Genomic DNA, 12,621 nt, shown 5'->3' with positions numbered 1-12,621 from the left:
CAAAATTACTATTTGTCTGAAAGATCTAGCTAAAATCAACAATAAAAGGGTATAGCAAACGTAGCATGTAAATGTTGAGGGAATCCGCTTTCCATAGAAGACGTTTTTCAACAACCTCGTATTGGACACGTCACTCTCGCTCGACCCCAGCGACAATCTCAACGATGACGCCAACAGCAGTCCTACTTTAAAACGTGTCCCGTAAACAATGTAATACCCGTAAAAACAACATAAACTCAAAATTCAACCACAACAACAACTGTTTTGTGTACGAATCACAATGTATGACGTATGAAAGCTTCCTGAGTCGCGAGCTAGCTCGATGGTGAGCACAGCTAGCCCCAGCTAACAGCAGTCTTTCTTACCTTGGACTTGGAGCAGGCCACGGAGCGCAGTGCTCCGAAGAAGATGGGCACCAGAGCCATGAGCACCAGGCTGCCGTACGCCAGTATAGTGCCCTCCGGTGTGGCCACGAACTTGGCGGTCGCGTTGAGCGCTTCCGTCCCGTTGGAGTCGGTGGCGTTCAGGGCGTCCAGAAAAGCTGCGGCGGCGGCGGTCTCCAGAGCCGAGGTGCTGGCTTTTTCCACCTCAGACATGTCTCGCCGGGGATCGCGGCTGTTTAGGCAGAGGCGGCGGGTAACGCTGTAAGTGTGCGAAAAAAAGGCCGACAGACAGAGGATGTAGCCAGAATCGTATGCGTGTCATTCGTGGACGTCACGCGAGCCAGCCGGTAACCCACTAAAGGCCACGTTTCTTAAAGCAAAGATCCACAGTGCGTGCAGACCTCTCACTATGATGCTCTCGGAACAGCAGGACAAATTACAGCTGTACGGTGGACCCCCGCATACTCGCGGTTTGGCGCCCATGGATTCGCATATTCACGGATTTTTGCTGTATGTTTTTTTTTAAATATTTTGTGTGTTTGTTTGGAGGGAGGGGAGGTTAAATAGGTTTTTAAGTTTTACAGTAAAGTATTTGCGGGCCTAGCCCCACTAGAGACAGTTTTTAAGTGTGGCGCCACCTGCCCAAGTTGAGGCGATGTATTGTTTTGTTCCGGTGCTTATCTGGTTGAATAAATAAATTTTATTGATCGCCAAATAGTAAATTCTGGTGGTGTGTGGCTACATTAATAAAGGTGGGAGGAACATTTGAGTTTAACGTCACTGTTTACTTGCAGGGCCAATTTGGAATCAGGGCAAGGTAGAACATTTGTCAAGGAAACTAGCCATGTTTGCATGATGGAGACTTTTATTTGTACTACAATGAATCCAAATGTTAAGCAGAATGAAAATGCTCCATACAAAACCTCAATCAACCATACATCAACATCTTCGTTCTTTGGAAATTTCTGTGGAAAGTGATTGCACTTCCTGAATGTGGCATCATGGGAGCTGTAGGCTTTTTGTTTATAAGACGAATAACACCGAACGAACAGGGTGGAACACAAATTTGAGGACACTCAGTAAATTATCAAAAATGGCGGCCACTGATAGATATTTGTACGAAGAGAGATTTGAATGTGATTAATACAATGATAAAGTAAAATCTGCATTTATTTTTTAATAATTATATTGCAAATGTTTCCTTGAAACTGAGAATTAGCTTTGAAGGTAGAAAGGACCGTATGATAAAAAAAAAAAGAAGGTAAAAGTAAATGAAGTATATTCTGCATGCATATTGTGTGTATAAAAACGACCTCAATCTACAATAAAATCATTTCATCATAGACATTTAATTTACTTAAAGTAAAATATTAACATTTATATTCTGGGGACTGATAGATATTGTAGCATTTTTAATACTTCATTTTATTTTATTAACCAATTTTCTTTTGAAATTTGAATAGTTGCTTGGGGCGCATTGTCGAATTTACTGGTTAAATGTAACATTTTCCCCTCTTTTTAAACAAAAAGCAAGCAAAATTTATTTACTGCAGAACTTGTATATTATTATAGTCTGAAAAATTCTCTAAGTCGTTTTTTCAGATGGGGGAATTATTGGTCGGTCTGGGTATATCGTTGCGAAGGACACAAACAGTCCATGTTGAATTAAATAAATATAAAATTAAAAGTTAGTCTTAATGTGATAATTATAGATAGTCCGTGAGAATGAATTTTACAGGAGGACAATTGGGGAATTCCTTGACCATGGAGAAGGAGTAAGTTTTGGCAGGGACGGCGAAAATAAGGTGAATATGTTCCATTTCTATTTTCCCCTAGATGTTATTTTTTGATTTTATTTGTTGGCGAAAGTTGCATTTATTTAATGGCTGGGAGCACATTCATGCTATATCTATAACAGTAAATATTATAATAAAATATTTCAATAATCATTATATTCTGTAAACAAAATTGGCCTAGTCAGATTTGAATTGGCTAAGATTTTCATTTTTTGCATTTAAGAATGTGCTCAGGTCATTAAAAGTCAGCCAAAGGCTGGATCCTAATTGAATGTCACAACAAACAGAATTTTTTCCCACAGGACAGGCCTACAGAACTTTACTAACATTTACTAACTCCTAACTAATAACACTACCAAAATGCTCTTTCAAAAAGAAGGGATGTGAATAAATGTTTATTAGTGACTAATGAAAATATTTTGCACCCAGATGAGGTGATGAAAAGGTCAATCTAGTCCAGTCCACGGGGCACCTGGTTCACCATCTTGCCTATTAGACCAGCCGGAGGTCCGCCTTCTTCTCAAACCCCACCTTCAGGAGCGAGCCACCAGACGTGCCAGCTGAGAGGCCATTCAACTGCTTCCAGTTTCCACCAGACGATCTAAGGATTACCCAATGGAGAGAGGAGGAATGTGTCCCTTTTCCGGGGCGTTCCACAAAGAATGAGTCACACCTTGGGCCCGGTGATCATCTCTGGCAGTTAATGTGGGTTCTAAAAGAGCTGAAGGATCCATCCATCCATCCATTCCCTTGACCGCTTGTCCTCACAAGGATTGTGAGGGTACTGGAGCATATCCCAACTGGCTTCGGGCAGTAGGCGGGGTGCAACCTGAACAGGTTGCCAGCCAATCGCAAAGCTGAAGGACTCGGTTTGAAAAAACAAACGCAAGAACGAAAACGGAACTGACAAATGTCAACAAAACTTCCCTAGCCCAAACGACAACAAGTCTTCAATCGCATCTCCAATTGCACGTACATAATGACACTCTTTCTCATACTGACTGTCATGCCAATTTTCTATTTCTGGGATCCCCCACCACAAATTTTGAACATAATCACAACACATTGTCTTCATATATGATATGCTTATTTTACTGAAAAAAAAAAATCTTTTAATGAATCACATTGTTTTGACATATGACTGACCTCCTCTCCTGCTAAAAAGAATGTTTTTTTTTTGTTTTTTTTCTACTGTTGCACCTGCCATTGCGATGATGCAAATCCCGCTGGAATCCTTTGCTAAAAATGTTTAAATATTTAGTTGTTGGGCTTTATTTAAAAAGCCCAAAGGGCGGACTGATAGATATTGTAACATTTTTAATACTTCATTTTATTTTATTAACCATTGTTACACATTATTAACATTTTAATTCTTTATATTAACCTTGTCGAAATGTTTTGTGTCCTGTGCAGAGCAGATGGTGTTGATTTCGGTATAATCTGACCTAAACTGGGTCATACTATTTAGTCTAAAAAAGTTCTTTCTCAGCGCTTTGTGCGAAAACACATTTGGTCCTTGAGAACAGAATCTGTTTTGAACACCCACATCTGACTCTGTTTTCGCCATCGCTCACGGAAAAGTACCAGAGAGTATGTTTTGTCTACAAATGAAAGAGAGGAGGTCTTTTTAACTATAAGAAACCGTTGTGCACGCGGAAGAGCCACATTTGACGCTCTGAATCCCACGATGTTTAAGTGATGATTAGAGGCAGTTATTTGTCCAGAGATTCTCTGTTTTTATTAAATCATTTTTGCAAAGGTGTATTTTTCTTACATTAAATCTATCTTCATTTTTGGAACACGCAAAGAGGACAAAATTCTTTTATTCCTCTTCAGGACAGAAAAGTCAATAAAGCCATTAATGACCCATGCATATCTTATGCTAGATATCGGTTAATTGTTGTTGTTGTATTATATTATAACTCTATCTCATATTTAAATTAAAGAGCACTTTAACAACAATTGCTGGCAAACAGGTTCGGGGTGTACCCCGCCTTCTGCCCGGGGAAGACATCTGGGATAGACTCCAGCACAACCATGAACATGGATGGATGGATAATTGTACATTCACGTGTTTCTCACCATGCTAGCCGCTATCTGGCTTTGAGGCTAGCAGTTGGAAAATCAGTGCAATGTTTCAGCTAAAGCAAGATAAGATATCAAATATTAAAAAAAAAATATATATATATATATATATTTCTGTGTGTCCTTTATACAGTTAGGCGTTAAGCTGTGTTTCAATTATGGAGGGAATTTTATTGTTTATGACAGCCACTTTGTCATCGTGTTGACCCTGCATCCAATGTTTCTCTATACTCTATCAATTTCTGAGCAAATCTTTTATCACATATCAGGATGATCATGGTTACTGTATACAGAAAATATAAACCAAAAACGAACTTCAGTTGGTCTACTCGTCTTTCTCTTTCAAGCCGAGTTTATCCTCCAGATCTCCACCTTCAGCATAGCAGATGAATACCAATCACATAATTGGAAACTATCTATAGGTATATTCTAATATTACATTCTTAGATTAGCAGTATCATATAGTACATTACGTTTATTTTATTATATGCTCATCCCTACTCAAGATAAACACTCTAAATGCGAAGTAATTTGAAAAATATTCAATCTATGAATAGAGCCGAGGAAGGATGAAGCACACACGCCACCAAAGAACCAACCATTGCACACAAGAAATTACATAAAGCAACATCAATGTCCTCTTTATAACATAGAAGATCTTTGTTGTGAGGTCCAGGCACTTCTTTTAGTGAATGACTTTTGAAGCTATACAGCAACAGCACGTCCTACTGACAAGGAGGCAAAATAACACTCCAATACAGGGTGTCAAGGTGCGATGTTTTTATATGGAGTTAACTAGGGTCAAAAGTTTTGTACTTGGAAAAAATAAAACTTGAAACAGAAAATTGTTGTGTTGATCATGAATTTCACAAGATATAAAAAGGTATTCAAAATAAAAAAATAAGCGTGAAACGTTTTTTCGGGTCAAAATTAATTTTGATTCACTTCGGTCATTCCTTTGAATAAATTATTTATTTTCACTTTTTGGTTCCATGTATATTTTGACATTTGAGGTCTTATTTTTTTCAGTTGCATGTTTTTTCTTTTCAGATTCAGATCTTATTTTTTAGGGTTTCAAAACTTATTTTTTCACTTTCAAATCATTTTTCACTTTTAGATCTATTTTTTTTCAGGTTCAGACTTTTGATCCAAATGTTACGTGGGGGCGTGATGTCAACTGAGCAAGGCGTGGAATCATGAGTGACAGCTGCACAAAAGTGCTTTGGAACCACCCCCCAGTGACAGTGCCTTCAGGGAACGTAGGAATTAAAAGAACTCTCAACTCAACACTTAATACACCATATTCTTGTGATTGACAGTATATGGATTGATGCCAGCGACAAAATTCCATTTGAAAACCTGTTTTAGACAGTACTGAGCGCCAATTTTGGTCTTTGAGCGATTGATTATGCCAGATTTTGCCGTACAACAGCCACATTTCAGTCTCTCTCTCTCTCTTAAATCTTTTTCCCCCCAGTTTGAAATCAGTTTTTTTGAGTTTGACTTTTGACCCGAATGTTAAGTGGGGGTTGTGGGATCAATTGAGCGCGGCGTGGGATCATGAGTGTCAGCTGAACAAAAATGCTTGGACACTCCCCAGTGACAGTGCCTTCAGGGAATGCAGGAAATCAAAGAAATCAAACTCAACACTAGGGCTGGGCGATATGGACCAAAAGTCCTATTAGGATCGATATACCATATATATGCCGATACCCCCCTCCTTCCCAAGCAAATTTTCTGTCATAGCCAAATATGACATGTCACAAGTAGTTTTATTGAAACCGCATGTTTCAGTGAACAGTGTCCAAATCAAATGAATAAATAATAAACAGGTGTCTTCACCTGGTTCATGAAAAATGCTAAGTTGTTCAAATAATAAAATGTAAACATAAATACTGCTTAACAACAGGAGTACCATTTTTATAAATTAAAGCTCTGCAAGGTTCACAGTTAAAATATATCTTAAATAAAATTAGACTATAAAATATAATAGACCAATCGTTTTTTAAGATCTACACAATGTAACGTTATGAGTTCATGAGAGCAAAAAATATGGACAGGCTTAATTAGAGGCTTGTTAATGCATTGATGGGTATTAAGTCAGGACTTGATAATGTACTAATGGTATGAAAATGATACTGCAAACCAATTGTCTTTGGCACAAAAAAATCTCTCTCCTCTCTGGTAGACGTGCACAGCTCCTGCTGTTCCCCCCAAAAATGTATCAAAACATTCTAAAGGACACCTCCCACCCTGGTCACTCTCTGATTGAGCTGCTGCCGTCAGGCAAAGGTACAGATCACTTAGAACTATAGGACAAAAAGATTCAGAGACAGCTTCTATCCCATGGTAATAACTGCACTAAAATGTAACACTGTCTTCTTAGAGAAAGAGGGAATGATTAGCTGTATGTTTGGTTGTTTGGCATTGTGTTTATTTTAGTTACGTGTGTATATGTATGTCTATACTGTATACACACACGTATGTATACCAGTACATTTATTTTTAAATGCAGTTTATCGTTTTATATGACTTGAATGTTTTTGCACTGACTAGTTTGGCACTTGAATTTTGTTGTACATGTTACAATGACACATTCTTTTCTATAATCGAGAGGTTATTTTTCACCCTGTATAGACATGCACGTACCAACACATAAAAAATAAAATAAATCCACTGGAGTGGAGATATTTGAGCCAAATCAGTCTAACCCAAGAATTTACAAGACTACCTAAATCAGGGGTGCTCGGGTTCAGTCCTCGAGAGCCCCTATCCAGTCTGTTTTCCATGTTTCTCTCCACTAACACACCTGATTCATGATCAGGTTCGTTATCAGGCTTCTGCAAAGCTTGCTGATTAGCTGATCATTAGATTCAGCTGTGCTGCAGGAGTGAAACATGTAAAACAGGCTGGAAAGGGGCTCGAGGACTGAACTTGAGCACCCCTGACCTAAATGTTACTTTAATATTTAATCAAATTTAAAATTAAGCCCTTTTTTTTTTTTTCAACGGTTGGAAAAGTATTACTCATTTAAATTATCTGCCAATTTTGTCTTGGGGACTGAGTCTCCACTCTTCATAAAAGATAGTGACTGACGTCCCAGCGTACAGTATAGTTTATTTAAATCCTGAAATAGAAAATTTCTTCATTTAATGCAAAATAGTTTTATGGTCTAATAAGCAACTAAAATTGATTATTTCAGACAAAATGTATTACTGTAGAAGTACTACTCAGTTATAGCAGCCCCCCCACCGTCCCAAAAAACACTTTATTTTTTTAATATTCTCATATTTTATTTTACAAAACAAAAAAGTCAACAAAGCAAATGTGCTTTCAAAAATCATTAAACCACACACAAAGTAAATAATTAAAACGACTTTTTGAGGTTTTAGTGACCTCTTTGGTGAATTTTTCTCATGATTTGTGCAAAATAGACCAAGCGCAATTCCGGTAAGAGGAAGGTGCGATTGAGCGCACGCTTTGCGCTAGTGGTCTCCTGATACAAGACTCCCCCATGAGGTCGCCAGTCAAATGAGAGGAAGGGGAATTCACAGAGACAACAGGAAGCAGCGGAGGGCGATGGTAAGCAGAAGCAGGAGCGGCGTGGCCTGAAGGAGCAGGGCAGAGCTCTTGAGCTTCACCTCCACGGGAAAGTGGTCGCTCACCTGCAGAGCCTGGAAGACAAAAGACCAGAGACTCAGTAAGCAACTACACCAAAAGCAAGTGGCTTTTGCTTTTTCTTTGCTTCTTGTGTGTTGACACCACAGAAGGGTGGTAAGGTAATGTAGCATGATGTCAGCAGCATTTATTACAGTAAATGCATTTCAATAAATACATAATGAAAAATGAGAGCGTAGACATGACCAAACTGTTTGCTGGCACATCTCTGTAATCTGATAGACATCTTCAAAAGGAGAATAGATTTATTGGGTTTTATTCGACAGAGGTTAACTTTCCTTAATAGTATGCCGAGTGAATGCGAAGAATGGTGCCAATAAATACGTAAACTAAGGGTGTCAAAATTAGTGCGTTCATTTTGAGTTAATGTCGTGGTTACTGAGGTAAGGCACACCTAGAATAATCAGTTTGTCCAATCATGAAAGGCTGGAAATGAAGCAGTGGTACTGAGTTCAGGAAGTAGTCAATTTGTGCAAAGAGCCCATTCCAGTCTCAGCAGACACATCCAGGTAAAAATGTAGCAGTAATAAATGTAATAATATATATATGCATATGTTTGTGCAGACTGGTGTCAAGTTGTATTTTACAATATTTTAAAATGTGCTGAATTTCACAAGTTACTTCATGTTAAAGATTAGCTCTTAATATGAAAAGAAAAATTGCACTGAGCTGTCACCGTCTAACAAATACAATTATGCCATCTAGTGGCAGAAAAATTACCTCAACACAAATCAATATCACACTCGTTTTTTACAGTACAGTACATCTTTTTAATTTTAACTAAATTTTATGAATTATCATGAAATTACTGTATCATTGACTAAAAAATGCAGCCATATTTCTATTAGTTTAACATTTTCCCCATTTTTATGTTAACAAGAGTATGAAAACTTAGAAATAAATGTTTGATTGTACATTTAGAACAAATATAAAATTTGCGATTAATTGTGAGTTAACTACTGAAGTCATGCAATTAATTACGGTTAAAATATGTAATCGCCTGACACCCCTAACGCAAACATTAGACAAGGACGCATGACAATAACAGAAGGGTGCATTACTGTTTTCCTGGTCAGTTTGAACTCTTGAGGGAAGTTGAAGACATTGGCGGAGAACGGCATTATGGCTTTCAGGAAAGACTTCCCGTACACGACGATCCTGCGGTACAAGATGCAACGCCATAGGTCAAACACGCTCAACACGCACGCACAAGTTCGCACGTACACGCTTACCGATCATATGCACAGCTTGTCTCGTCCGTGATGGTGGTGTCCATTTTGTCTCCGATGAGCCACAAGAAGCTGGTGTTGGTAAACAGTCGGATGTTCTTTTTGTCACGGCGTGTCATATAAGCGCAGCCAGCGTGGAAATTTCCTAAGAACATCACGTTCTACACACACACGCACACACACACACACACACGTCTTTGTATCATCGTGGGGACACCTCATTGACATGATGCATTTCCTAGCCCCTAACCCCCCAACCATAAAAAATGATTGCCTACCCCCAATCCTTACCCTAACCTTATCCATAACACAATTAAAACCTTAACTCTAAAACCAAGTCTTGACCCTCAAAAAAAAGGTCTGAACTTGTGGGGACTATCAAAACGTCCCCACAATTTCAAATTGGTTCCCACAATGATAGGTAAACCTGGAAAAAGACGTGTGTATGGGCCCCACAATGTAGCAAAGACAAAGGCACACACACACGATGAGTACCTGCTGGACATAAAGTACTGGAATGGCAAGGTCAATACCAGCTCAGAGGCCTTGTGGTACAGTGTCTGCCCTGAAATTGGGAGGTCGTGGGTTCAATCCCTGGTCAAGTCATACCAAAGACTATTGAAAAAAAAAAAAAGGGACCCATTTTGCCTCCCCGCTTGACACTCAGCATTAGGGGTTGTAATTTGGGGGTTAGATCACCAAATGATTCCCGAGCGTGGCTCCTGCTGCTGCTCACCGCTCTCTCAGGGGTGGGTCAAATGCGGAGAACGAATTTTGCCCTACTAAGTTGGGTGTGACAATCAGTGGTACTTTAAAGCAGCACTAAGGAACTTTTCAACCTAAATAAAATATTTTCATAACTCTTCTGATGAAACATCGACTTAAAACTAGTTGAATGATACCTTTGCCTTGGCCTGAGGGGGTCTGTATCATTTTACTGGCAGTAAGCAACTTTGAGGAGGATGTTAGTAGTAACACTACCACACAAAAAACTTCAAATGTAATGACTCCTTTATGGCATACGTCACTTCCCCCTTTGCTCATTCATTACAAAGACGGTAGTCAATTTGAATATTGACGCAAGATTACTGCTTTCCTGGCATAAGCTGCAAAACAACTGAAAAGTTTTGTCTGAGGAGACAAAAAAGGAAAAAGGAAAAGGGAAGCTACGGATAAAAGGACAGTCAAGGATCAACATTGACCTGGCTTTTACTCGCTGGCATGAGTTCAAAAACGTTGCAATGCGTTTGTCCTATGGGAAATGTGGTCTTCCTTCAGGCATACAACATTACCGCTTTTGTCCATATGGCGCCACCATAATCAACATAAACTGAAAGTTCCTGAGTGTAGCTTTAAGCTATGTTTTTGTTATATACCGAAGATATTTGGGTTTCAGGTCAAAGGATGAATATGAGACAAAAGTTCAGAATTACAGCTTTTATTTAAATCTATGTGTTAAACAATTTAGTAAAGAGTACCTTTTGCTTGACGCCACCCACTTTAGAAGTGAGAAAAATATTGGAATAGACATTATTAATACCATTTATTGTACTTTTATTGTAGCTCAGCTCAGTTACGTTGAGCAGATTGCTTCCTTGGCTTCCTTCAGAATAAAGACGACTAAGAATAAAGACGACTAAGGCATCGATGTCTATGTACAGTGTTACTTGTGAGGCTTTTATTTTGAAGTTGGCATCGCGGTGCGTTGCATAACTCACATGGAAATGAACATGGGGACATCTCCAACTGGATATACGTAATCATGTGAAAGTGGACAATTTTGATGCTTAAAATTATATTGAAACTGCAGTAAAGCAGTACAAAGTAAAAGCCCCAGTTGACGGAAGCCCACGCCTGGATTCGCAAAACATTTATTTGTGGCCCTTGCACGACCTGTGGCACATACACACAAGATTGCAAAGTACGGCAACTGCACTAGAGCAAAATATGTATGTGACGTTAAACTTCAATAAAAAATACACATATATAAATGATAAAACGAATAATACTTTGATACTTAGAATTGAAAACACTTTTTTTAGGCAAAGGCACATAAATTACTATCGAATTTTCCACCATTTCCAGCTATTTTGGTCAACTCCGCAATGAATTGTGGGTAATACAGTTCGGCTGAGCCCGCATCGATGCGAGCACAAAACAACAATAAAATGCTCATTTGAGAAACACACCAAAATTTATGTGCACACCCCCAGCTATAATTAAATAACAAAGAGAGCTGTCAAAAAGGTGTGTGGTCGGACTTGCATATTATTGTGTGAAGGCTGTGGCCTTCACACATTTAAGATTCATTCTTTATTATTATTCAACTTATTCCTCCCACTTTTTTGACACCCAACTACTTCCACATAATTGATCTGATTCTTGTCATTCAAATGTTAATGTATTCCAAATATTCATGACATGCTTGGGTCTTTTTTTGTTTAATCCAAATATTCACACCTTACCCACAATTCCCCATTTTGTATCCTATTTTTCACCATTCATTCTTAATAGGAGATTCAACATTTCACATTTACTTCCACATTTTTCATCCGATTCCCTTTGTTCCAACTTCAATATATTCCACCAATTTACGCCATGAGCTCTTCCAACCTTTTCAGTTCCAAAATCCACGCCTTACCCACAATTCCCCATTTTGTACCCTACTTTTCCCCACTCATTCTTAATGGGAGATTCTACATTTCACATTTACTTCCACAGTTTTCATCCAATTAACTTCGTTCCAATTTCAATATATTCCACCAATTCACGCCATGAGTAAGCTACTCAGGACTTTCTGCTGACATCATATGTTAGCTTAGCATTATTAGCTTAGCATGCTAATGCTAAGTGGTCCGAAAATGCTAATTAGCTAGTGAACATTGGTCAGTTCCTTCTGCTGATGTTACGTTCGCTTAGCATAATTAGCTTAGCATGCCAATTCCTGATTTGGTATCATAATTTTCCCCTTTCATTCCAAATGGCAGGTTCATCATGACACATTTACATAATTTCTAAGTGAATTTAAATGTCAAAATATGCCAAATATTCCTGCCATGAGCGCTTACATTTTTTTCCACTCCCCAAATTCACCTCTTAACCACAATTCCCATTTTGTACCCAACCATTCCACATTCATTCCCAATGGCAGATTCAACATCACATATTTCCAACATTTCATTGACAATCAAATCATTTAGCTCTTTAATTCTTCAAAGATTATTACATTTCGTACCTGATTCGTCAAACCATACCCCATTTTATTTTTTTCTGCTCTAATTTCTTTATTTATTCGCCCATTCAAACAGTTTCAACTTTCAATTGTTCAGCTTTTTCTAGGTTATTCTGCATCATTCCATGCCTTTCAATATCATTCCAAATTATTCGTCGGTTCAGCCTTACAGCCTTCACACGCAATTTCTTCAGAAATTGCATTTTCTAGTTTCTGAT

The 12,621-nt window shown here is 38.4% G+C and overlaps 2 protein-coding genes across 6 annotated transcripts in view; both read right to left on the bottom strand.

Annotated features, from left to right (window-relative positions):
• The window catches only part of hm13 (histocompatibility (minor) 13), a 75,028-nt gene extending 74,234 nt beyond the window's left edge, over nucleotides 1-794 (bottom strand). For both annotated transcript variants that reach the window (XM_077554612.1, XM_077554621.1), the window contains exon 1: nucleotides 366-794. In XM_077554612.1, the coding sequence (XP_077410738.1) occupies nucleotides 366-596 (231 nt within the window). In that variant the 5' untranslated portion in view covers nucleotides 597-794. The remainder of the gene's footprint in view (nucleotides 1-365) is intronic.
• A 6,719-nt stretch (nucleotides 795-7,513) lies between these two features.
• Nucleotides 7,514-12,621, bottom strand: part of LOC144040361 (deoxyribonuclease-1-like) — a 42,593-nt gene continuing 37,485 nt past the window's right edge. For all 4 annotated transcript variants that reach the window (XM_077554506.1, XM_077554496.1, XM_077554521.1 and 1 more), the window contains 3 exons: nucleotides 9,175-9,332; nucleotides 9,004-9,100; nucleotides 7,514-7,938 (listed from right to left, as the gene is read on the bottom strand). In XM_077554506.1, the coding sequence (XP_077410632.1) occupies nucleotides 7,813-7,938; nucleotides 9,004-9,100; nucleotides 9,175-9,332 (381 nt within the window). In that variant the 3' untranslated portion in view covers nucleotides 7,514-7,812. The remainder of the gene's footprint in view (nucleotides 7,939-9,003; nucleotides 9,101-9,174; nucleotides 9,333-12,621) is intronic.

Source organism: Vanacampus margaritifer, chromosome 1 (assembly GCF_051991255.1).
Source record: "Vanacampus margaritifer isolate UIUO_Vmar chromosome 1, RoL_Vmar_1.0, whole genome shotgun sequence".
Taxonomy (NCBI): Eukaryota; Metazoa; Chordata; class Actinopteri; order Syngnathiformes; family Syngnathidae; genus Vanacampus; species Vanacampus margaritifer.
Note: the sequence above shows the minus strand (reverse complement) of the source record. Positions and strands in the feature narration are given on the sequence as shown.